Here is a 26,566-nt window from a genome sequence, read left to right as displayed (position 1 = left end):
AAACTCTGGCAAAATTGCTGTTATTTGATGAGAGGAATGAGCAGGGCCACTGCTGTGGTGGAGAAAGGCTCTCTGATGAAGCTTTCTCAGGCATTTTTCTGCTAAATCTTGGGTTAACTTTCTTAAAATACCCTCATAATAACATAACAGTCAATGTTCACTTTGGGACGGGGTTTTAGCATTAAAATGAGGTGGAACTTGGCTCTTTACATTGAAAAGTGAACTACAGGACATAGAGTTTGTGCACAGCCTCTGTAATCTAGCCGAAACTGGCTTGTAGTCTGCAGTTGCTTATCAGAAAATAATCTTTGTAAGGCCAGTCTTCTGTCCAGTCATAGTTGTAGAGGTCTGGGTTGTAAATCAGAGTTGATAGCTCTTATTGTTAACAAGTTTAGCTGTAGGAATTTAGAAATGTGCCATGCCAACCAAGCCCCAAACCCTCTACCCATAGGTAACTTGGTTTCCTTAACCTTAGTGTACCTCTCAGTTGATAAAGAGGCATCTATTTTGGTCTCTCAGATCATACCCACTAGATGCCAATAACATATTCCTTCCAGTTGTGAGGAACGAAAATATCTCCAGATATTACCTAATGTCCCCTGGGAACCAGTCCTTTAACTTATGGAATTTGTACTTTTCCTTACTTGTTCATAATGAGGAAACTTAAGTTCTGTGTACATTAGTGTACTGGTCTGTTTTCATACTGCTGTAAAGAACTGCCAGAGACTGGGCAATTTATAAAGGAAAGAAGTTTAATTGACTCACTGTTCAGCATGGCTGGAGAGACCTCAGGAAACTTACAATCAAGGTAGAAAGTGAAGCGGGGAAGCAAGGCATCTTCTTCACAAGGCAGCAGGAAAGAGAAGTGCCTAGTGAAGGCGGAAGAGTCCCTTATAAAACCACCAGATCTCGTAAGAACTCACTCACTATCACAAGAAGAGCATGGGGGAAACTGCCCCCATGATTCAATCACTTTCACCTAGTCTCTTCTTTGACACATGGAGATTGTGGGGACTACAATTCAAGATGAGATTTGGGTGGGGACACAAAGCCTAATCATATCAGTTAGTTTCTATCTCATTTTGTGATGATTTAACCAGTCCAGAAGTGGTATAATATAGTTGTGTATAAACAAAGAAATAAGAAATTTCAAGGAATATCTCTAAGAGATAAAATATGGGATATTTTTTTCTTGTAACTTGGATAGATGTGATGAGTTTGTAGAATTTGAAAGTGTTTGTAAAATGAGATGAACAAAGAAACTGAACAATATAAATCAAAGAGTAAACAACTATATTTGACAACTTTCTAATTTGTTCCTCTTCAAAAGAAATTATTTACATGAGGATTTTAGGCCATCTATAATTAAGTATATGGATTCCTATTGTTTCTTGTAAAATTTCTAGAACTATGTTAATTCTGATGCTAATAAAGGTGGCTAGCACTGATGCCACCTTTATTATGTGCTAGGATCTGTGCTAAGTGTTTTGGAAGCTTTATTTAAGGCTTAGGATAATATTTTATCCTCCTTTAATATTTTGAAGAAACTGACAGTTGCCCAATTAATTTTGCCCCCCAAATTGTACAGCAGTTATCTTACTTAAGTATTTGTCATGCTCTGAAGGGGACAGACTGTATTTGTTTCTGTTCCCTCTCTCTTTTTCTTCTGTTTTCCACATCACTTTTACCTGCTTAAATCATCAGTATTGATGACTTGTCTTTAAAGTTTTGTCCTTGTCTAATTATTTGTTGATCTCGTGCATATATCTGTAACTTCCTGTGTCTACCTTTATTATAATGCAAACTAAAGTGTTTAATGATTTTTACCTGTTTGTTAGTAAACATGTAAACTATAAGCATAGTGGGTCATCATTTTCACAGTTGCACCTGTTCACCGTTAAATTCCTAGTACCTAGAATGCCAGTTTGGTCTATAAATCAGTATATAAATGGTTTAGTGGGCTCAACATTGCATTGGCATTCTTGGTAATCACTACTAACAAATGCAGAAAGTAGGAGAGGGAAAGAAATCATAGTTTAAATGTGGTACCTGAACCATCGCTAATTCTCTAGGGATTTGTGAACTTCTTGAGCTATTTATGTGCCTCATGATCTTCTAGAAATATTGCAGCAAGATTCTGAAGGCTGACTCATACAAGGTGATACATTTGTTTTCAAAATAAATAGAAGAGCCAGGTCAGGAAGAAGGAAGCCAAGATAAACATAAGTAGAGATTACTATAATTGAAAGAAGAGGGTATGTACTTGTAGAAAAGTGACTTCCTTAATATGCATGTTTCTGCTTTTCTCCTAATTTTACATTTTCCTAATTTTATATTTTCCATGGCCAATGTCTATAATTTGCCTGGGAATCCAATTAATTGCAATCACATCTAACAAATTAGTATTTATAATTGGGTTTCCAAACAAATTATAGTAATACTTCCAAGCATAAATTAGTAACATTTGAATGGAGAGTTATTTTTCTTATTTCATGCATAGTGTTTAGATGTCTTCTTTGAAAGACACACTTGGCAATTTTCCTTACTTTTTAAAAAGTACACTCTATTTTCTTTTTTTGAGATGGTGTCTCACTCACTCTGTTGCCCAGGCTGGAGCACAGTGGCTCAATCTTGGCTCACTGCAACCTCCATCTCCTAGTTTGAAGATTCTCCTGCCTCAGTCGTCCAAGTAGCGGGGATTACAGTTGTGTGCCACCACACCTGGCTAATTTTTTGGATTTTTAATAGAGATGGGGTTTTGCCATGTTGGCCAGGCTGGTCTCAAACCCATTACCTCAAGTGATCTGCCTGCCTTGGCCTCCCAAAGTGCTGGGATTATAGGCGTGAGCCGCCATACCCAGCCAAGTATACTGTTTATTTTTGATAGAAACTATGCATGTCCATTAAAAATTAAGAAAACAAACTGCACAGAAAAGTAAAACCAAACCATCACTCCAGATTTACCACGTAGAAACAGCCACGGTTTACCGTGCAGAAAAGTGTGAACACAGCAAGGCCAAGACTGTTCTCCTAATACCTACTTAAATGACTGGCCACAGGCCAGCACCTGGAAGTTTTGTGCACACTAGTTTCAAATAAATGCTTAAAGTTTAATATTACTTGAAGGCAAAAGAAGACAAAAGAGACCCCAAAATATTATAAAGAACATATTGTAAGGCCGGGCGCGGTGGCTCAAGCCTGTAATCCCAGCACTTTGGGAGGCCGAGACGGGCGGATCACGAGCTCAGCAGATCGAGACCATCCTGGCTAACACGGTGAAACCCCGTCTCTACTAAAAAATACAAAAAACTAGCCGGGCGAGGTGGTGGGCGCCTGTAGTCCCAGCTACTCGGGAGGCTGAGGCAGGAGAATGGCGTAAACCCGGGAGGTGGAGCTTGCAGTGAGCTGAGATCCGGCCACTGCAGTCCAGCCTGGGGGACAGAGCGAGACTCTGTCTCAAAAAAAAAAAAAGAAAATATTATAAAAGATATTATGAGGTTGGAACTGTTACTCTTTCAATTCTATATTTGTTTTATTATTTACTGATGTTCTAATATAAAGTTCAAGATAAGTCACACTCATAGGTTTTCTCCACCACTCCTTCCACCTACCAGTTTTACTAATAAATTGTTATTTGAAAATTCTTAGTTTTATCATAGCAAATTCTCCCTCCTAACCATCATTCTTATTTTAATATTAGTTTCATATTTATGTACATAGAAAAATAATTTTACTGATTCTTTTGTCCACTTTATGCTTAATTTTGTAAATTTATTTCATATCTTTGTTTTTAAAAAGGGGTCTATGGATGAACACATGTTTTCTTTAAGTTTATGCATGAGAAATTTTACCTACAGTTATATCTAAAGTACACTTGGATTGGACAACTTTTTTTTCTTCTGTAAGTATTACTTTATTTTATCTGGGCACTGAATATTGTACTAGCCCATTTGTTCTTGTTTTCTGTTTACGATAGGATCGCTAGGTTTTGCCATTGCATGGCACTTCCTCCCCTCTGCCCCCCACACAACCCCCCCACAAGACACATCCACTCACACAGAGTTTATTTTCCTTAGAATTACATAGACATTGCTTTGTTAGCTTCACATACTAAATTTAGTAGAGAGACATTTGGTAGCAATTATATTTTATTCCTCATAATCAGCTTGCCTTTTTTACCTGAATGTCTGAAAATTTAAAGTTTTCCCTTTGGTGTTCAGAAGCAGAAGCTATATTCCAGTGTTGCTTGTTCTTTTCAGTTATTCCTGGAACATAACATGCCCTTTGATTTATAATTTTTTTCTATTTCATTCCTTGATCTCTCTCTCTTTCTCTCTCTCCTTCCTTCCCTCTCTCCCTCCCTCCCTCCCTCCTTCCCTCCTTTCCTTCCTTTCCTTCCTTTCCTTCCTTTCCTTCCTTTCCTTCCTTTCCTTCCTTTCCTTCCTTCCTTCCTCCCTCCCTCCCTCCCTGCCTCCCTCCCTCCCTCCCTGCCTCCCTCCCTCCTTCCGTCACCCAGGCTAGAGTGCAGTGGTTCAATCTTGGCTCGCTGCAAGCTCTGCCTCCTGGATTCAAGGGATTCTCCCATCTCAGCCTCTCGAGTAGCTGGGATTACAGTGCCTGCCACCACACCCAGCTAATTTTTGTATTTTTAGGAGAGATGGGGTTTCTCCATGTTGGCCAGGCTGGTCTCAAACTCCTGACCTCAGATGATCCTTGATACTTCTAGTTTATTTCTTAACTTTATGTTTTTGTCTTATTTCACATTTTATATTTTTGTTTAACTCTTTTCTATCCCTTTTCATCTCATTTCATTGTCTCGCTACCTTGTCTTCATGCTCTTGTATTGAATTCACGTTCTGTTCACCTCACTGTGCGTTTTGGGAGTGAAGTTTTCAGAAATTTGGAATCAGACCCTTTGGCCATGTTAGGGAGAGGGCAACGCTGAGATGGGGGCAGCAGCGGCGGAAGTCAAACTTTAATGATTTTAACATTTTCAAAGTGCCCAGGACATGTGTACAAAGACACATTTTATGGAAATTGTGCAGGTTGCTTTTTTTGTTTGAACCTTTGAAAGAATTTAATCTTAACATTTTCTGATTTAAAAACTGTAAAATCTTGTTTAACAAAAACTTTTATGTATTAAGATACTATTTTTCTTTTATTACATAGTTGTTTATAAAAGTTCATTCGTTAAAATTAAGGATCCTTTTTAACACCATAGCATTTGTATGTTGCTTTTTAATATAGTGAAAATACAAAAGGAAGGGCATGTGCTATTTTTTTGATGTCACTGACTTCAGAGACATTGTGTACAAAGAATTACCAACATACTTTAATTCAATGATTGCTTGGTATTTAGAATGTCAGTTCTTTAATTTTGAGCATCCTGAAATATATCTTTTGTACATACAGAGACTGATGTATCAGAATCAGATTTTCAGTAACCCCTGGATTATAGTTTGGAGTAATTTAATTTAATTACCCTCAGTGATCTCTAGGAGTTTATGTACACTTAGATTTCCTGTTTATAAATGCATTTGTTTTTTCTGTATCTAGGTAAATGGAGCTATTCAACTACTCAGCATAGAATTAAGATTAAAAATTCGTTTGCTAAAGAAAAGGAATACAAAAAAAGAAATTTGAAATCACCCTACTGTCTCTTCCCAGGAAGTGTAAGATTGCATTTTTGAATATTCAGATTATTTCTAAACATGTAGAATCATGAAATCTAATAACTGAACACAAATTAGAGAGCTATTCATCCAGCAGATTTCTAGTCTTGGCCAGACATTGGGACCATCTACAGTTCTTTCCAAAGTGCAGTTTCCGGGGTCCATGCCTGGAATGCTGAAGAAACGGGTCAAAAGTTCACCCAAGACATCAGTTTTAGAAGCTCCCTGGGAAATTCTAATAGGGAAGCAAGCTGAGAGCCACTGGGCGAGCGCAGTCTTCTTATTTTACCCTGATATGGTGGGGTCCTCAGAAAACACTGGCTCTCATCGTTGCCCAGACTCTTACGTGTTTCGTGATCTGGGCTATGTTAGGATCTCCCTGAGCTGCTGTTTCCCCATTTGTAAAGTGGGAATAATAACAGCTGTGGGGACTGGGCAAGAATAGGTGAAATGAGAAAGTAAAGCAGCTGGGGTAGAGTGAGGGATGTGGTAGACATCAGCATCTCTTGGTGACTAACTGCCACTGCTAATGATGATGGTAATGACGGTGATGGTGGTGGTTATGACAGTGGTGATAATGATGGAGCACTCACTTCAGGAAATTGTATGTTCGAAGTTTCATTGTAGTCCACAATCCTGGTTGTTGGCTAGGAGCAGGAAGAGAAGCCCCCAATTCCTTGACTCTTTGCAAAGGCAATTATAATCCTAGAGAATTGACATATGGTAGAAGTCTGTTGAATTGTACCAAATAGCCAAATGCAATGTTCTCTTCAAAGCTGAAGCCTAGTATTTATGTGATTTTAAACACATTAAGGTAATTTACTGAATTGGATGTCTTTGTCATTTCATGATTGCTGAACAGATTATTTTACTGTACAATACCTTGCATTTTATGCCAAACTAAACAAAGATAGTACTGTCTCTCTTTTTGAAAGTGTTCAAGAAATGTTGCCTACTTTTGTTAGTATTTAATTTTATTTTTAGCCACTTGCCACAGGTGGATAAATTAATGTTTTATTCATTTTCTTCTTAGTGGAGCGTAGCATATTACCCAGGTAAGGCACTAAAAACCACATTTTAGTTTTTAGCTCTTAGGAGATGACATGTAGGAGGGATATATGAGAATTCATTAATACTGCATATTAATATATAGTATAACATATCTATTCCTTAACATATGAAAGATTTTTTACTTAATCCAATGCACCTCAAAGATATTTTTCTTAAACACTTTGCTTTATCTCTTCTTTGGAGGCATAATGACATCCATTAGATACTATTAATCACTGATCTAGAAAAATACATAGTCTTTGCAGACTATTTCTTTCTTAGTTTTGGGGACAGTAAGGGCAAAATAAACAAAATTAATGGGTGCAGTGACCATATTCTTTTCAAATTTTAAATTGGAGCCAATGACCTGGCAAAAGAATGACATTTAGCTGGGTGTGGTGGCTCACACCTGTAATCCCAGCACTTTGGGAGGCTGAGGCGGGCAGATCACTTGAGGTCAGGAGATCGAGACCATCCTGGCCAACATGGTGAAACCCTGTCTCTACTGAAAATACAAAAATTAGCTGGACATGGTGGCACATGCCTGTAGTCTCAGCTACTTGGGAGGCTGAGGCAGGAGAATTGCTTGAGCCAGGGAGTTGGAGGTTGCAGTGAGCTGAGATTGTGCAACTGCACTGCAGCCTGGTGACAGAGTGAGACTCTGTCTCAAAATAAAAATAATAATAATTTGAAAGTGACATTTGTGTGATTTGTGAAATTAATCATATGAATAGTTGTATAAAACTGCATTATAGTTATAAAAACTAAATTTACAGTTAACAATTTGCCTTCATTGCTTGCATATAATTGTAGAAACAGGAAATAGAACATGGAGCATATATATATATATATATCTATGTTGTCACACGTGTTTATTCACCATAAAATTGATGGGTATTACATGCATACTGATTTGAATGTCTTTTTCTAATATTTTCTCATTCCTTTTAACAAATCTCTGAGTAATTAACTTGTATTATCACATGAAATTTTACATGCTTAATGGTCAGAAGTTATTATACTTTTGTGACACTCAAATTACCTTTGTTCACAGGATTTCCTGCTGGAGACCAATTTGCAGATTTTGTTTATATCTAGAGTATTAATATTCACACAGCATTTTCTCTGACCTGTACACATTTTTCTCCTTATTCCATTCAATTAGTAAATTCTCATTAAACTATGATTAATGACCTGGAGAGAGACCTTATGTACACATACCATATGTTCTCTAATTTATATTCAAACAAATAATTTTTTTCAACCTAATCCAAGAGAATTATGAAAGAAAATTAATAGACAGCATCAAAACCTCCCTTTGATAAATCTGCCTTTAATAGGACAGCTAAATAAAGCTCCTCTGTAAGATTGTTGCACCAAATCCACACTGCTCTAAGATGAACTTCATTTAAGTACAGGGTACAATTCCTTAGATGCAGATTTCAGTGCTTAATCTGGAAGTAGTGGGTTGGGATCTAGTGGCTGGACACACTGTGGAAAAATACAGACTTCCTTCTGTCTGTGGATCTTACAAAATTTTCATCAGCATAGCAGAAGAATTTTGAAATGTTAAAGAGTAAGCTTGGCCGGGCGCGGTGGCTCAAGCCTGTAATCCCAGCACTTTGGGAGGCCGAGATGGGCGGATCACGAGGTCAGGAGATCGAGACCATCCTGGCTAACACGGTGAAACCCCGTCTCTACTAAGAAATACAAAAAATAGCCGGGCGAGGTGGCAGCGCCTGTAGTCCCAGCTACTCGGGAGGCTGAGGCCGGAGAATGGCGTGAACCCGGGAGGCGGAGCTTGCAGTGAGCTGAGATCCGGCCACTGCACTCCAGCCTGGGCTACAGAGCGAGACTCCGTCTCAAAAAAAAAAAAATAAAATAAAGAGTAAGCTTGTAGCAGTGGGAAAAGAAAAAAAGACATAAATTAATTATTATTGAGTATGTATTATGGGCCAACTATGCACAATAGTGCTTAGCTCTTTGTGTGCATTACCTCATGTAATATTCATAATGTTACCTGTATTATTTCAAGATTATAAACCAGTCTAGGAAGCATGAGTGCAAAGATGAACATATGCGTTTCTATGATCCCCAAAATAATCAAAGAAATCATGTTTGAATCCTTACCAAAAAGGAAAACATTGATTATCCATACAGAATAACTCTCATATCAACTGAAAGATCTAAATTGTTGAGCTAATTTTGATCATTCCCCTTTTAGAGTCATTGGGAACACATACTTCGTAACTATTCTAGGTCACTGTCTTTGTTTATTTGTTTTTATGTCTGCCCCAATAGTTCAGTAAATAATGAAGATAAGGAGACATGGCCTCTGTTTTCCTGTCCCTCACAGTTCAAGTGTGTGGCAGTTGGCATAGAGATAATTAGAATAATATATGAATAGAGGATCCAAACTTTATCTGATTCTTGACTCATACTCTGTTTTCATAGGTGAAGAGTATGAACTGAGTTGATTTCATTATATCATGGTGCAAACTAAGTCACTGTGATTTCCAAGCTACCAAGCAGGAAACACTTGCTGGATTTAATACAAGTATTTCTACTTGGAAATCTCAGCCCATGAGGCAGTGGCCAATGATTTTGGTATTAAGTATTTTCTTTCATTGTGTGTAATGTATATGAACTGTTGAAAAAAGAAAGTTGGCAAACACTATATAATTGTCACAGATCTGTTAGCATACTTCCTTCATTATTAACTTAGATCTGAAACTAAATTTAGAGCTTCAAAACTCAATGAAGTAAAATACATCTAACAGCTAACAGAAAAATGAACTGCGAAATAGAGTAAGAGAGAAAAGCCTTCAGAGTTGATAATGCTTTAAGTGCTTATAAAGTTTATTTTAATTAATTAGCTGTAAATTTATCACAATTCAATATTGACACCATGGCCCTTCTAAATTTTACCTTAAAGTTCTTAAATTGAGAAATAATTTTAGTTCAGTCAACTCATGTTATTTTCACATTTTATATATGATTAATTACTAACAAACAACTTTATATGACATCTACAATGCTAATTCAAACCTTGAAATTATAGTTTTTCTATCTAGTGTTTCCACTGTTTTCCTTTTGTTAATCTAAGAAAAGAACAGGCATTTAATTGTATTTAACTTGTAATGAAGTGCTGATGCTTTGTCATCCACTAAATTTACAGTATCAGAAAGATTATTGTCACTATGAAACAATACAATGTGGTGCTGCACACATTCTCATCACAATTTTTTTTTTAATTGTGGTAAAATGCACATAATATAACATTTGCTGTCTTAACTCTTACGCATATTTTAATTGAACATTGTTTGGGGGAAATAACCAGGTGAGACAGTGGAGAATAATTTATGTTGAAATGGTAGTTTATCCTAGGATTACTAAGATATTCCTTGCTGAAGTTATGTTTTGAGTCTTCAGTGGAATTTCCAGTCATCATCAATCTGAGAATCATAGGCTAAAATTAATGAACTATCTGTCTTTTTGGAAAAGAGAGATATTCCTCCCACCAACTTCCCACCTCCCACTAGAGACTTTGATAATGGTGGTTTTTTTGTTTGTTTGCTTGTTTGTGTGTTTGTTTTATAACATACCTCCGCTATTGGTGAAATACTCTCTGGTTAATAGCCCAAACCATTCACTGTCTCCTGCCTAGATAACCTCCTGTCTCCAGGGTATCTAGGTGCTACCAGACACCTATCTGACTAAAGGGTCATGCTTGTTTGACAGTGAGGAGCAGCCAGCAGCATGCTGGCAGGTTTGGCAGGTGTTACCTTGCGGTCGGGAACCATATTCAATCACTATTGAGAAGCAACAGCAACACATGGGCTGGTCTTATCAGGTGTTTTCCAGATGTTGCCCAGGCATTATGAGGCAGTGGTAGGGATGACCTGGTGTTACACAGGTGTCACGATGGTACAGAGGCATATTTAGTCATCAGGGAGCAGCAGCAGGCAGCACACAGGCGAGTGTTCCCAGGTATCCTTCAGGTGTAACCCAGGTGTTCCCAGTTGTTACCAGTAATGAGCCCTGGTTAGGGATCACTGTGGAGCATCAAACAGCATGCTGGCGTTGAGCTGCATGATGTTCCTATTCTCCCCCTGGACTTCTGTTCACCAAAGCCACCACATTTATTTCTTATATTCCTAACCCTGTTGTGACATCAGATAAACAGAAAGGGTCCTCCTTGTCCATCTTCCACTTCCAACGTTGAGCAACCATGGCAGCCCTTCACTGGATGGCCTTTGCATTGGTTCAAGTAGCCTGAATGGTTGTAGCGAACGGAACTTGATATGTACAAGAGTTCAAACATGTGCGTACTTGTTTTATGCCCATGGAGCGGTTCAAGGTAGCTGTTCCGGCAGGGTGCTGTCCTTCTCCATATGGGCAGACAGCATTCTGGCATCTCTCCTCCTGTGGCCCCACCATTCCCTACAGCTGTGGTGCTACCCATATCCAGCTAATAAAGAACATGAGGGCACCATCCCCCACCATCTGCAAGCCTCGGTCCACAGTGGCACAGAACTTTGCTGATTACATTCCATTCACAACAACATAGCCACCCCTAGGTAAAAGGAAGACAGTGAAATTTAACCTGGCTGTGCACAGGCATTCCAGGTGAAAATGCATTTTGATAAGAGAAAATGTCACTTTGATAGGAGAAAAGAAAACAAATACATCTATTTTGTTAAACATTCAAGCAGACGTCATGTGTCTTTAATGGAATAGTAGTTATCATGGAAACCATCTCCCATAAGGATAAAAGGAGGCTTGGTGTAAAAGTTAGGGTTATGGTGATCATCTTTTCAGCCATCTTCTATAAAGCAAAAAGAGGGTTAGGGATAGGGCTGGGTGGAGGGCTGGGGCTGGTGGGGCTGTCTTGGCCATTCTCTTCCATAGGAAAAAGGAGGGCAAGAGCACAGAGAGCATCCTTCCCTTTCTTTCCCTGGGTGGGACAGCTTTTAGAAGTCTCAGCAACTCCTCTGTTCAGTGGCAGAAAAAAGCCATTATCTTCCGATTGCAGCTCCTGTCTTAGGGATGACCGAGTGCTGTCCTGAACCATTTTTTCCTAAGGAAAAATAGGCATTTGATAAATGGCTCTTTCACATTACTCAGGCTTTTTCAATAATGCATTCCTCTAATAAGTCCAGGGCTTCCTATTCTCACTAATGGTTGATTGATTCTGGGCTCAACCAAAATGTCCTCAGCAAGATGCTGTTCAGACCCCAACTATGTCACAGATGACATAGGTGTGGGCTGATTTTTAAAGAAGATTCACATTCTTCTACTGCACAGCTCATTGACAATTCCATGTTAATCATAAAGGCTGGAGATTATTGAAATATGTTCAATTAGCAGGCTTAGACAACTGTGCTATATAATTCCAACAAATATGCTATCATTGTGAGAATTGTAAAGTTTTTTAGAGCTCCTGCTATTTTGATGAGTATTTATGATACATGAAAAAGTAGCCAGGTGCAACGGCTCATGCCTGCAATCCCAGTGCTTTGGGAGGCTAAGGGTGGGAGGATTGCTTGAGGCCAGGACTTAATACCACCCTGGGCAACATAGAAAGACCTCATCTCTACAAAAAATAAAAATTAGCCAGGGATGGTGGTGTGTGTCTATAGTTCTAGTTACTTGGGAGGCAGAGGCAGGAGGATTGCCTGAGTTTGGGAGTTCAAGGCTGCAGTGAACTATGATTGCACCATTGTACTTCAGCCTGGGTGACGAAGTGAGACCTTAACTGTAAAAAAAAAAAAAAAAAAAACAGAGAGAGAAAGAAAAAAATTAAAGAGAGTGATGTGCTATACCTGTAATGTATACAATCCAAAAAGGGCCCTCAAATTGTACTGAACAGGTTTGGTGACTATTTATAGTCAGTTTTTTTGACAAACATCTTTGACCAAGGTAGAATATATGATCTGTGAACGTGGGCGCATATACTTGGTGTGTGTCTGTTGCATGCAATATAAAATCATCACTTATGGATTATGTTCCTTTGGGAAATCAGCACAAAATGTGTCACTTTGGTAGGAGAAAAGAAAACAAATATATGCATTTTGTCAAATATTCAAGCAAAAGTTTGACAGGGAAAAAATGTGGAACTTCCTTTCAGATGTCTTGGAAATCAGACTTCATGTGTCTTTAATGGAATATTTTTTAAAATTCTTCTTTGTCTTAGCCTCTCTTCCCTAAGAAGAGCTACGAATGCTTGACCAGCTGTGAGTTCCTCAAATACATCCTGTTGGTAAAGCAGGGGGACTGCCCGGCTCCTGAGAAAGCCAGTGGATTTGCGGCCGCCTGTGTTGAAAGCTGCGAAGTTGACAATGAGTGCTCTGGGGTGAAGAAATGTTGTTCAAATGGGTGTGGACACACCTGCCAAGTACCCAAGACTCTGTACAAAGGTAAGGGGCAGCACTGGGGGTGTGAAGAGACATGCAGTGTCACATGTATCTGTGCCTAGGGAAGGGTGTCCATCGTAAGCGTGAAAAGTCTAAAAAACAAAATCTTAAGAAAATTTATTTTATACCACATACAGACATCTTAACATATTCACAGACCCATAGAGATCAACCATATTAACTCGACTTGGGGCAGAGCAAGTCATTCGTATTAATTCTGTTTAATTTGACAGATGTGATGGACAGCAACAATTCAGGAAGCTTTTTGTCTTTTTCTCCAGTCAGACTGATTCAAGTAAGCTCTACTAGGTACACTAGAATAAATCGAAATATGTAATGAAATAATTCTACAACTCAGCATTACGTAGAATTGGTGGGAACCCTGGGCTTGTTTTCCTGCAACTGGATGGTCCCATCTGGGGGTGACGGGAGACAGTGACAGATCATCAGGCATTGGGTTCTCATAAAGAGCCTGCATCCTAGATCCCTCACATGTGCAGTTCACAATAGGGTTCACGCTCCTATGAGAATCTAAAGCTGCTGATGATCTGACAGGAGGTTCGGGTGGTAATGTGAGTGATGAGGAGCGGCTGTAAATAGAGATGAAGCTTTGTCCACCCACCTACCACTTATCTCCTGCTGTGTGACCCAGTTCCTAACAGGCCACAGCCTGCTACCAGTCAGTGGCCCGGGAGCTGGGGACCCCTAATATAGAGTCAGTCAGCAGGCAGTATTCATTAAAGTACAGAGAGTAACAGATGTCTTTCTCTCTGTGTGTCTTTCACACACACATGCCAAATCCATATTGTTTCTAAATACCGGTACTTAAAAAAAAATGTGTATAAAGCAGTATTCACCATCAATGCCAGTTTTGATTTATGTGCTGGCTGCCTGTTTTTGGAAGTCCATGTTACTCTAACACTCATAACAATTCACATCTCCCAGAAGTTAGGTATCTGTCCCATCTTCCTTTAGCTCCCACTTGGGAATACTTTCCTCTGAAATCTATGTAATTCAACCATTTATTTTCTTTATCGTTGGAAACACGCCATAAGTACTATGTCTTACATTCAAAATAATCGCTGCTTTTCTCTTCTTACCAAGTGATGTTTCTTTAATAGTTTTAAAGTTTTATTGTGTTCATGCCTCTTATTTTAAACTACAGCAAGTCACTATTGCGAAATTTAAAACCATCTAATTTTTAAAGCCTCTGTTAATAGGAAATTTTATCTGTCATTAAAGATAATATGCTATGTATGAGTAGCATTCACCATAAAAATAGGATGCTTTTGGAATGGTCTTTTTAAACTCTTTTGTAAAACCTATAGTGTTTTAAAGAGATAATATAAATTAAAATATGCGCTTTTATAAAAGGACTGAAGAGTTACTATGAATTTCAAATATGCCTGTTTCACTAGAGAATAAGCGGAATATTGTAGAAAGGGCCAGAATAAATGACTAATGATGCAGAGATACTTTCAATGTAAAACTACATTTAATGAAACCAGATGAACTTTTGTTAAAGTACTGAAGTCACTCTTCTACTACAAATTAGCTCTTAACTTAGATTTTTGTGGAGAGAGACAGAATCAATGGGAATCAACTACAAATAGAATAAACAGACTCTGTTGACCTGACAATGACTTTTGCCTAACGAAGGCAGTCTAGTTAATAGATTGTTATTTTGCAAAAAAAGACATATATGCAGGTAGATATTTTTTCTTGCTTTCTTCAGTAGTCCCTCAAGGAAGGCTGTCTTCATATCCTGGGAGCTTTGACAGTGCCTCTGAATATGTTAGTGTGTGTAAAAGGAGGGCAAATAGAGCCTGTAGCAACTCCTTCACCATCTTAGCTAATGAGCCATTTGAAGCCCCTTTTGGCATTCCCAACCTGGAGTCCAGCTGCTTCTTCACTCTCAGAAGAGGAGAGGGGGACTGATATACACAAGCCCCAGGGAAACAGTCCGTTCCAACCCATCCCTTGACTTTGCGAGGAGAAAACCATGTGCCCAGTCAGCGCACAAACCAACCTGCAATCGTAGGATACTCATAATCACTGTCTTTCCTACCTCCAAGATGCCTTCTTATTGCCCCAAACAAACTAATGTGAAATAAGATTGCCTCCCTCTCTCTGTCTCTGCTAGGTCTGTGTAATTGTTTTCCTTAATAAGAGTGGGAGTCATGGTGGGTTGAGATTAACTAGTCCTTGGCTCTCCGTTCACAGCTGCTGAAACTGAGGTTGCAGCCTATGCCTAAGTGATTTGGTAGTAGGTAGCAGAAATAGATCTAATATCTGCTCCCACCTGGGCTAGCTCGCCTGTCATTTTTGTTTTGAATGTATGGAGCCCTAATGGAAACACTCACTGGGCATCGTTGTGTTATTATATAATAGGCTAACTAAGGCCTGGCACAGTGGCTCACCCCTTCAGTCCCAGCACTTTGGGAGGCTGAGGCAGGAGTTCAAGAGTAGCCTGGGCAAGATGGCAAGATATCCCCATCTCTACAAACATAATAAAATTAGCTAGGCATGGTGGCACGTGCCTGTAGTCATAGCTGCTCGGGAGGCTGAGGTGGGAGGATCATTTGAGCGCAGGAATTCGAAGTTACAATGAGCCATGATCATGTCACTGCACTCCAGTCTGGGCAACAGAGTGAGACCCTGTCCCAAAATGTATCTAAATCCATTATCTACCTACCTGTCTATCTAATAGGCCAAGTAAAAGATTTGTCAATATAGAATATTTTTAATCTAACAAAATCACTACTTTATGAATCATTTTAGACTAATTAATAACATGGGATTGTTACATTGTAGGGTTGAAGCATATAAAACTAGATACAGTGTGTGCTGTATAGAGAACCAAATTCTATGGGATAAATATTGAAAACCTGAAGTTCCTCATTCATTCATTATTTATGTATTAAAGTGTTGCATACTGCTGTTTGGAAATCCAAAATAACATTTTCTTAACATTTTCCCCAGTTTACCTTTACAAGGGGCTGCTGTCACTTGATTGGAGAAGTATTGACACATTTCAGTTAAATACACATTTATAGAGTGCCTACTATTTTCTGTCATCTATAATGGGCATTGGGGTACAAGGATCCATGTGACACTAACCCCCCACATGGTCCAGTAGGTTATTACTGAGATTGTCATGCTCACAATACTCTTTAAGTGGGCAAATTGTTTTTCTAACCTTTAAGTAAATGGACATTTACCAACCTCTGTATATGTTTCATTTTATTACTTATTGAATTAATTTTTAAAAATATTTTAAAATTATAAAAACCCGTACATACATACTTTCTGTTTGGTCTGTTGTGTTTGTGGAAGGGAAGATAGAAAGTACTGATTTTATAGCTTCAAGAGCTTTTTATACTGGTCACTTGAGTTTTTAAAAGCGATGGGTGTCTTGAAAATATGATCAACAAAATTCCCTATTATATTTGAGCACTGCATTTGGGCTATGCTGTAAAAACTGCACTTAACTGATGCCTGGAAGTAAGTTAACCTTCACAGACTATAGTTTAAAACAAACAGCAGAGATCCTTTCTTTCACTTTTTAAATAAAATTATTAGCATCAAAATAGAAGGCTTGGAAATAGTAACATGATTGGAGATGCCTGCTGGTGCTAGTTCTATGAAATGCAATTCTTCATAGAGCTGTAGAAACTTTAAAAGGCTTATCTTCTACAGGTAGAACACAAATGAGTGCATTTGGGGGCACTTCCTTTTTCCTTTCTATAGTACGTCTATTTTATGGCTTGGTGAGACAATCTTTCCTCCAGAGAGTGATACATTTTACTGTTTTGTTGCCAAATCCCACTGCCTCTCTTGGCTTCCAACTGTAGCAAAAATGGTTTGGGCAGGGAGAAAGAAAAGTTAAAAAATTTTACAAACCTAAAGATTCAGACTAATTTGTGACCTATAGTTTCCCTTTGCCGTGGATAAACCAAGAATTAATTGTACGTCAATCGGTTTCTTTTCAAAAAGACGCGATCGCAGAGTTGATTTAGTATTTCCACAAATAATTAATATATACAATATTTAAACTTCAGACCTCTGGAAATAGATTTATACAACTTCTCACAAATAAATTTTCAACATTTTGCATCCAGTAGCCAGCCCAATGCCTTAATGTGATGTAAATACAAATTCTAGAGTTCTAATTACCTTTATGAGAGATATCAAGTAGTGATTAAATCACTAGAACAATACATCTTGCTACATTTTTATGTCATTTAGATACATGATAAAAATTAATAGTAATAATAAAATCTCACAATGAGTATGCAATTGTAGATTGCTTATCCTAATTGATTTTTCTATCCATAGATTTTCAACATTTTTAAAAAGCATTGGGTTTTTGTTCTTTTGATTTCAGCAGATTATTTCTTGCATTTTAAAGAAAAAAAGTGTATGTCACATATTGCAGGGTGCCATATGATAATGTTTGCTAATTTTTCAACAGAATCATTTAGATTTCAGATGACTAATTTGTTCAAAAATAATTTTAAAGAGAAAAATGCTAATCATTTACATAATAGAAAACACATTGAGAAGAGATCCAGTCTACACATCTGGTTATGCAGTTGGGATGCTGGTTCAGCCAGTGTGGACTGTGCGCACCGGCAGTGAGGGCTGGAGGTCTTGAGCAGGGCTGAGCCCCATCTGCACACAATTACAGTAGAGTGCTGGAGTTACTTCCAATCAAAGGAGCCAACTGACTTTAATGGAAAGCAGATGGACCATTTCTTAACATGCAAATTGCAGGGTCATGCTTCATCATAATTAAAGAGATTTTTAAATGAAGAAATTTGAACTGACACCGCCCTGATGCTCATTACATTTGATTAAGGCTGTTGGTCCTTGAATGCTACTCAAGATTAAAACCTTACAGAGAGGGGACTGGGTTGCTTGGATTGGCTTCTGGTGAGTTCAGGTTACTTAGGAGGCTATTTACTGTAGCTGTAGTTACTCCAAAAGATTATACACTGGAAAGCCAAAGAAAAAGGTAGATTTAGAAGTCTCGGAGAATGCGCTCTATGGGTTTGAAGAATTAGTCATCATTTTTTTTTACTATGCACCAAGGAATCAAGTAAATCATGAAATGTCCTCTGCGACTGCTCTCTCTTGCCTTACCCCTTCGGTAGAACTATTTGTCTGGCATACGCAGGCCAGCCTTCAATGCAAGAATGATACTAAATGATCACCTTGTTGAGATTGTTTTTTCATCACTCTGAACAAATTTTTGTGACTTTTTACTTGACACAAAACATACAGAGCTGCTTCTATTAAAATCAATTAACTTTGGAATTTCTATCCCATCAGGAATTGGTCTTTTTTTTTTTCTTTTTAATGGGAAAGTCCTATGGTCAATGTAATAAAAAGTTCTATCTTGTAAACGTTTTGGCATTGCTTTATTTTCTGGTATTTACCTTTTTAAAAAACAGAGTGAATGTTCATGTGAGTAATAAACCCATGCTGGAAAAGAGATGTGAGTTGCTTGAAACAATGTATGATAAAGATGGCAGTGCAGAATATCTATGATAAATCTTCACCCTGCCCTAGGTGACTTTCAAGCAGAGTAGGGATTACCATTGTTGCTATGGTTTGCATAAATGTTGCCCTAGTCTCTTATTTCCACAGATATATTCTTGAGTGAAGAATAAGAAAGTGGGTTTGGCTATTCATTCAGCAAACATTGACTGTTCATTGAATATTTGCTATTGCAGAATGTTCTCTTCTGGGACATTGTGAGGTGCGGGAATGAAGGAGACATGGTTTTTGACCTCTGGGGGCTGTGGCTCAATGGGAAGACAGGCATCATTAAATGAGTTTGCTGCAGCAAGAGGCAGTTAAATGCATGTCTTGACAGTTACAGGCTCAACATTGAAGGGGGGCAAAATAATAAAGCCTTTATTTCCAATTGGGAGGTTTAGGGGAAGTGTCACAGAGGGATGGCATTTGGTCCGAGCCTGGAAGTATTCAAGGGTCTACAGTTAGAAAACAGAAGGCAAGACATTTCAGAGTGAAAAATAATAATAATAAAATAAACAGGCCATGGTATTATTAAGTACCTGGCAGTGTGTTTGTAGGAAAGCTGGGCTTAAAGATAATATCTGTGACAAAAACTAAAGATGTACCAGGAGATAGACTGACAAATAAATGGTAGCCATTATGAAGAAGGATGCCTTGAGGGGGATGCCAATAAGTTTCCCTTCATTCTAGAGAAGATGGGATGCAATTAAAGAGTTTGGGAAGCTGAAGGAGAGAACTTCGCTTCTACTTTAGAAAAATAACCACAAAGTACCAATAAGGGGACATTAGAAAAAGAGATTGAGATTCAGGGAAATAGGTTGAAAGGTCGGAACAAGGAAGGGAGTAAAGTCAGGTGGCCATCATGGAGACAGAATGATTTGATAATTCTTGAAAATGTACTAAGCAGTAAGACAACTAAATGTTGTTAGCTGCAAGAACAAATCAAAAAGGTTCTAAGATCCCTTAGACATCCTAAAGAAGAAAGTTGTCATAAAGGTAGATATCGCAGGAGAAGGGACATATCTAGGACAGAGAAATTCAGCAGGCAGGTGGAAAAGATGGTCTGCAGCTTAGCCAGGGATTAGAGATAGACTGGAAAAACATTTGCTTAGCAGCAATATGCTAATCATCCAAGTCAAGGTACCCCCATTGCTATGGTTATGCACTGAGATGAAAAGTTTATGATACAAGCTTGAAATAAATGCATGTCTGGCAGAACAGGAGTCAAAGACTGACTTGGTGAAGTTCCAGATCCACCAGGAAAGCTGAGCATCTTAGAATAAGAATGTCCAAGGGATTTGCATATCTATCAAAACCACCTCTTTTCTCTATCTCTCTATGTGGCCTTTTCTAATATGAAATGTAGAAGGAAGCAGATAATTCAGAGAGAAACCAGAGATCAGATTGTAGCCCCAGGCAACTAATTTAGTATTCCTTAGACACAATTATCTCCTATTCAACATGTAGATAATTAACCCTTTACCCACTTCAGAAACTCACAGTAAGGATTAGGTGAGACAAATTTATTGTAAACTAGAGGTCACTCCTCAGCCATGACCCACCAGTAATAAAGGAGACTGCAATAGGTACAGTCAACATTTTCTCCAGAAAGTAGTTTTTTTTAGATTAATGACTTTTGACCATATATAAATATGCTTTAAAAAATTATTCAATTCCATCCATCCAAATCTTTGATGACTTTAAAATTTTCTTAAACAAGACTTACCATGAATTAAGATCAAAATGAAATAGGAGTTGAAATTCAAGCATGTCAACATGCATCAAACCTTATTTGCATTTGGTGTTTGCACATTTTCCAGTTTCTTCTGTGTTTAAACTTACAAAATGGAAGAAGAAATAGAGCATTCTTAACTAGCGTTTGAAATGAGTTTTCAATGCTTTCAGCAAATTGTGGACAGAAAATGATATTAATGGTAATTGGTGTTCTTGGTGTTGATGGCATTCACCATCATGGAGCCATAGATTCTGTTTCCTTCAGTTAGTTTTGCATATTCTATTAGTATTACAGATTTCTTTACAAATTCCCTTTTTGAAATGCCTGCTATTTTGAACTGTGGTTCTTCAATATATCAGTTGCCAGACAACTTGCATGTACAGAAGGCGAGAAACAAATCAGAATGATTAACTACTTTAAAATGAAACACCTGTGAGAAACTTTTGAAGCAGCGCACTCACTCATGCCAAAACCAAACATAATAAATTCATTATTTTCCAATGTTAAGCCATTAAGTCTATAGGGGAGTGCTTGAGCAATCGATTGGGGAATCCAAAAGACTTGAACTTTGGAAATCACTCTTAGGAGATTTCACATGAAGAGATTTTGCTTTGCAGTGTTTTCCTTAAATGGAAAACTCCTTAAGAAAGAAGGAAGATCAAATCTGGAAACCGTGTTATAATGACGTTAGAACATGTCAATAGACACAGAGCATGATAAAAAATGGGAAAATGACTTGAAACTCTTTATAATGATCTCCTAGTGTGAATTCCATGTTAACCTCAAGTGAAACAACCTTGTAACATGATTTATTCACAAGAATGCACATAAAATGATTGCTCTAGAGATTACTAGAGAATAAGCCACTTGTTCAGAATCAGGAATCAATTTAGACTGTCTTATTAAAAACAAAACAAAACAAAACAAGGCAAGTTAAAAGAAAAAGGAGCAAATAGCTGAACTGATGAACTGAGTGTCAGAAGACTTCAGATGTGAAACCCTGTATGGAGAGGCCACTTTTGTGAAAGGAAATCTCAGCTGTCATCAGTTCAGATTCATCTCTTCCATATTTGTTCTTCCTCAACTTTTACTTCAATTTGAGTCACACGCAGATTGTTTTAATTGATACGGTCCTATTTCAGGTGTCCCCCTGAAGCCCAGAAAAGAGTTACGATTTACAGAACTGCAGTCTGGACAGCTGGAGGTTAAGTGGTCCTCGAAATTCAATATTTCTATTGAGCCTGTGATCTACGTGGTACAAAGAAGATGGAATTACGGAATCCATCCTAGCGAAGATGATGCCACTCATTGGCAGACAGTGGCCCAGGTAAAAACCTCATATAGACTTTGATTTTCATCCTGGAGGTAGTGTCTGCTACATACATATGCACATACAATTAATTTGCTATGCCTCAAAATAGCTTGACTACAGAAATTACTTACTCAGATATGAAATGAACATCATAGGGGTCTTCTAAAGAGAGGATGAGGCTCATAGATACAAACAAATGTGCTCAGAAACTGGACCATTGGCTTAATTTGTTCAAATACACATGGAAGGGTGTTAATTTTATAACCTGATTATTCACATGTATTTTCTCCAAGAACTACATTTTCCTCGGCTAAACTCAAAGCCAACTAGAGTAGGGGAAATGCAACATTATGAGGACTAATTTGACATTTAACAATCTAAATGCCTTCTCTTCTGTTTCTCCTGCATTTACACCTTTATTCCACCCACAGACTTTAGGAGCATGGGATAAGATTTGTATCACAAAATTACTTAGTGGGACATAGCCAGCAGCCCATAAATCTTCACTAAGTGCTTTCTTCTTTGTCTTAGTCAACTTAAAAACTGATACACCACCTGCATGGCAACACTCCCAGAGAGTGCTTCCTCCTCTTCTGTCTTGTTGATGAGAAAAGCAAAATATTTTCTTTCTTTTTAAGAGCTGTTAAATCCACTACCAGCTGCAACCACCCCCCAACACAAAAAAAGACCCTACATGGATATAAAAAGTAACAGATTCTGAATGTGAATATGAAACTGTTTCATGCCTTTAGACAACTAAAACGCCTTCTCCACATCTATGTCTATAGGAAAAAAATCTCACCTTATGTTGATTAGATCATTTTTTCCAAGGACTAGATTCCTATTTTTTTTTTTTCAGTAAATGTAAAATAAATGTCAATATTTAGGTGTTTGGAAGAAGAATATCTTCTGAATAGCAGTATCTCAAAGGGGTTAAGCACTAAAATAAAACAATGTAAAGACCCCAAAATAAATAAGAAGTTTGATGTAAAAATACAACATTAAATTAGAAAAAAGAAAACAAAAAACTGGGCAAATAAATTTAGTAATTCTATTCTATACCTATATTTTATATAAAAAAAAATTTGCTTCAGTAAAACATAAAGCTACTCAGAATACAGCCTGAAATTCCATTTGATTTACACGGCATGCTTTCATAAATCATGGCACAGATTCGTTTGTAATTTTTCCAAATTACATAAAGATTTATGAAAGTAACTGACAATAATATCATCTCTTTTATCTCCAAAAGATTTTTGGAAAGTGAAAAGCTATTTTATTATTGTTGTTGGTATTATTTTTTCCTGTTAATGCTACATGTAATACTTCCTTCTCTGCTAAATGCTGTGGATACCACGCTGACTTTAAGCTTTTTAAATTCACAGCTGAAACTCTAAATGACAAAGGTGAAAGTGTTTTCTCAGAGTCTGCCAAATCAGGTAGAAAGCCACATGTAAGAGTTCATATTCTTCCTTTGATCTCAGAAATGTTCAGCTTCTTGTAGATATTGATGTAAACATGACAGTCATTTTCACATTAAGTTATTTTAAGCTGAGGTTATTATAACCTCAGTTATTATAAACTGAAGTTTGGGAGTGTTCAAATTCAATCCTGTTTCCTTAGTTTCATCCACAGATCCAAGTTGAGTTTGGCACCTGATATAGATGAGGGCATAGACCGTAGATGGTTATTTCTTGGAATTCAGGGCAAAGGTTTTCCAATCTACCAATAGAAACAAAACACAGAGCATTGTTGAAAGCAGATATGTGGTATGAAGACTGTCAAAGTTATTTGACATCTTAAAATTGTAGCACTAGAGACAGCAAAACCTTCTGGTCTTCCCCAGTGTCTATTTTTTTCCTTTTGGGCATTTTATTGAACAAATATATGCTAACACATCTCGCCCTTTTAGATCAGGAGTGGTTCTTCGTAGATGTTATGTGATTTACTCCAGAGATTTTTAAACAGTGGCTTGGGTTATAATTTACTTCCAGAAATTGCTAGTGGGTTGCATGTGAGTTGTTATACCTATTTTACTGTTACATTTGGCATGTGAGTTAAAAAGAAATTTTCTTTCTATAATCTGAAAATGACTTCATCTTCTTGCTGTAATGTAACAATTACTACACATCAATATTCTCTATTGATTGAATATCTCAAATGCTGTAATTAGTCACCAGATTTTAAAATAGCCCAAGCTCTTGTCATAATGTTTTGACTTCAAGAGATGTTTAATTCTTTGGGGTGAAATATCAGTGGTTCCTTGTTCCCTGACAGCTCTCTTCCTAACTGGGCATGAGAAGCCCCTCTTATCAGGAGGAAGATAGACTGAGTTGCATTGGCTGATGGGTTAGTGTATTTTTTAAAACAGATCCGACCAACATATTGGAATAAAAAAATGACATGTTTCCTGTGCTCTGTGACATGTCCCCTCAGACCACAGATGAGCGAGTTCAACTGACTGACATAAGACCCAGCCGATGGTACCAGTTTCGAGTGGCTGCTGTGAATGTGCATGGAACTCGAGGCTTCACTGCCCCCAGCAAACACTTCCGTTCTTCCAAAGGTCAGCCCTCCTTTTCTTCCCAGACACAGAATACTATCCTTGCTCCCAGGCACACATGGAATGCAGATTCACTGTCTCTATGTTCATATTTATAGTTAGTCAACAGGTGGCTTTGCTGTTTTAGAGAACGGGACCAGATGTGTTTGAAGGTACCATGTACATTTATGGTTAAGGACAAAATTGGAATTTTACCTGCAGTATCTCATAGAAGATAACATAAGGGAGTTTTTTTAAACTTTGAAGTGGCAAGGGGTTTTCATTATCAACATCTGTTGAGTTTTTGCTTTAAGATATTCTGTATCGAGCACCATTCAATTGATTTTCAAAGAGAAACACTGTGTTGGAACCGAACTGTCGATTCCCTCCTGGGCAGGGGTCGCCGCGAAGGATCACCGACACGAGATTCACAGCAGAGAGTTATTTATTACTAGCGCGCTAGGGTCCCAAGCTCTAAGTTGGCCCTGGGACCCCGACTGCTTGTTACAGGCTATTTATATAGGCAAACACAAGTTCAAACACAGCTTAGGGCGCGAAATTCAAACAAAGCTTTAGGCGCGTGGTAATTGGGTCTGTCTATGGCCTGAGCAAGGTGTCTTGTTCTAATTGGTTAGAGCAGGACCTTATGAGGTTTTTTTCCTGGAGTTGTTGATTCCGGGAACTTCGAGGCAGGGTGGGACCCCCGGAATTGGCAGGGTGGGACCCCATGAGGTTGTTTCCTGGAATTGGCAGGGTGGGACCCTATCAGGGTGGGACCCTATCGAGGCAGGGTGGGACCCTATCCAGAGCCACCTGGTGTTAATTTTTTTAAGTTCTTTTTTTATGAGGCCTAGTTTCTAAGTTTTATGCGGCCTAGTTTCAACTGAATTTTAGCTATTCTAGACAAAATAGCCTTTCTTGAAATGATTGTTAAGTTGAAAGTGAATTTGACTCCTACCTTTGCTTCATAACATCTAGAATTTAAACCCCGCCCGAGTCATTTAATCATTGCTATAATTTTGTTCAGTTCTGACTGCATCAATATTTTAAAACCTCTGTGGAATCAGATGAACAGTATGCTACATTCGTGGTTGATCTGTGATGGTTGAAGGACATAATTTGACCAGCTATTAATAATATCTTCAGGTTTATTTTTCTAGTTGTGTCCATATGGCTGTGTACCTTCCAAATTAATTAGACATCTGCTTCACTAATTATAAGGATCTGGTTTCATAAATACAGATTAGTTACATTGTTCTCTTACTAATCACAAGTTATCTTCTTACACAGAAGCTAATTTAAATTTATTTTATTTTAAATAAATTTATTTATTATGACATTAATGAATAATGTAACCCTTTACATTTAAAAGCCTCTTTAAAAAAAAAAAAAAAAAAAAAAAGTATTTTTTTTTTCTCCCCAGGGAGGCAAATTCATGAACTAAACAAACTTTAAAGTGAAATTGTAAATAAAGACACCAAACCTTGTCTTAAGACTCTGTCTCCAACTGATTTGAAAATTTAGAGAGGCAAGTGAAATAAATAATTAATTGTGGGTTAGGAGGTGTAGTGATCAATAAAAAGCCTCAGAATGCTTCACCTTGAGTTTCATGGTTCAAATGTGATCCAGACATGTTCTGGTCAAAATGTGTTACCATCTGTTCAGTTGCCTGCAGGATTTGGGCTGGTGCTCTGTGAATAAGACTGCAAAATCAGACATTAGACAGAAGTGGTTCTCAGCCTCTAGAGACAGATGCTGAATTAATTTCCTGTAAGAGTTGCAGTGGCACCTCCTGCCTAGTGGAGGTGAGCAAGGTAGTTTTGCTCCCATGATTGTTACAGAGCCTTGCTATCACAAGATCCTCAGGATCTGGAGAGAGATCCTTTGGCAGCCCCAGGGTCATGAGGGTGCTAACTGAAAGTAGGAAGGCCAAGCTGTCCTGACACTTCCTAATATATCGGAGCAACTTAATAATCTAGAATGGAAGCTGCATCTCCCAAATTTAAGTGGACTTTTATTGAATGAAAATGCAACTATTGCAGTTTTCATTAAAATGTTGTTCTGTCACTGTTACAAATACACCCAAAATTCACACTTCCATATGGCTTATTGTGAGGAGCATCCCAAACTTTAGTTCTTGCAATTTTACAAACCAAAAATGTCTGTACAGAATTTGTGGAAGATTCCATTATATTTTCAGTGAAGATGAGTCCCAGAATGACGGGAGTTTAACATATCAGCCAAAAGGCGGTAGACATTCCTTCTATGACATCTCTAAAGCAGACTTAATCACTA

The 26,566-nt window shown here is 37.9% G+C and overlaps 1 protein-coding gene across 2 annotated transcripts in view; it reads left to right on the top strand.

Annotated features, from left to right (window-relative positions):
- ANOS1 (anosmin 1) overlaps positions 1–26,566 on the top strand; it is a 213,686-nt gene that overhangs the window by 132,268 nt on the left and 54,852 nt on the right. For both annotated transcript variants that reach the window (XM_005592928.5, XM_005592927.5), the window contains exons 4-6: positions 12,919–13,141; positions 21,560–21,744; positions 24,166–24,295. In XM_005592928.5, coding sequence (XP_005592985.1) covers positions 12,919–13,141; positions 21,560–21,744; positions 24,166–24,295 — 538 coding nt within the window. The remainder of the gene's footprint in view (positions 1–12,918; positions 13,142–21,559; positions 21,745–24,165; positions 24,296–26,566) is intronic.

Source organism: Macaca fascicularis, chromosome X (genome assembly GCF_037993035.2).
Source record: "Macaca fascicularis isolate 582-1 chromosome X, T2T-MFA8v1.1".
NCBI classification, from domain to species: domain Eukaryota; kingdom Metazoa; phylum Chordata; class Mammalia; order Primates; family Cercopithecidae; genus Macaca; species Macaca fascicularis.
This window is presented reverse-complemented; position numbering and strand designations above follow the sequence as displayed.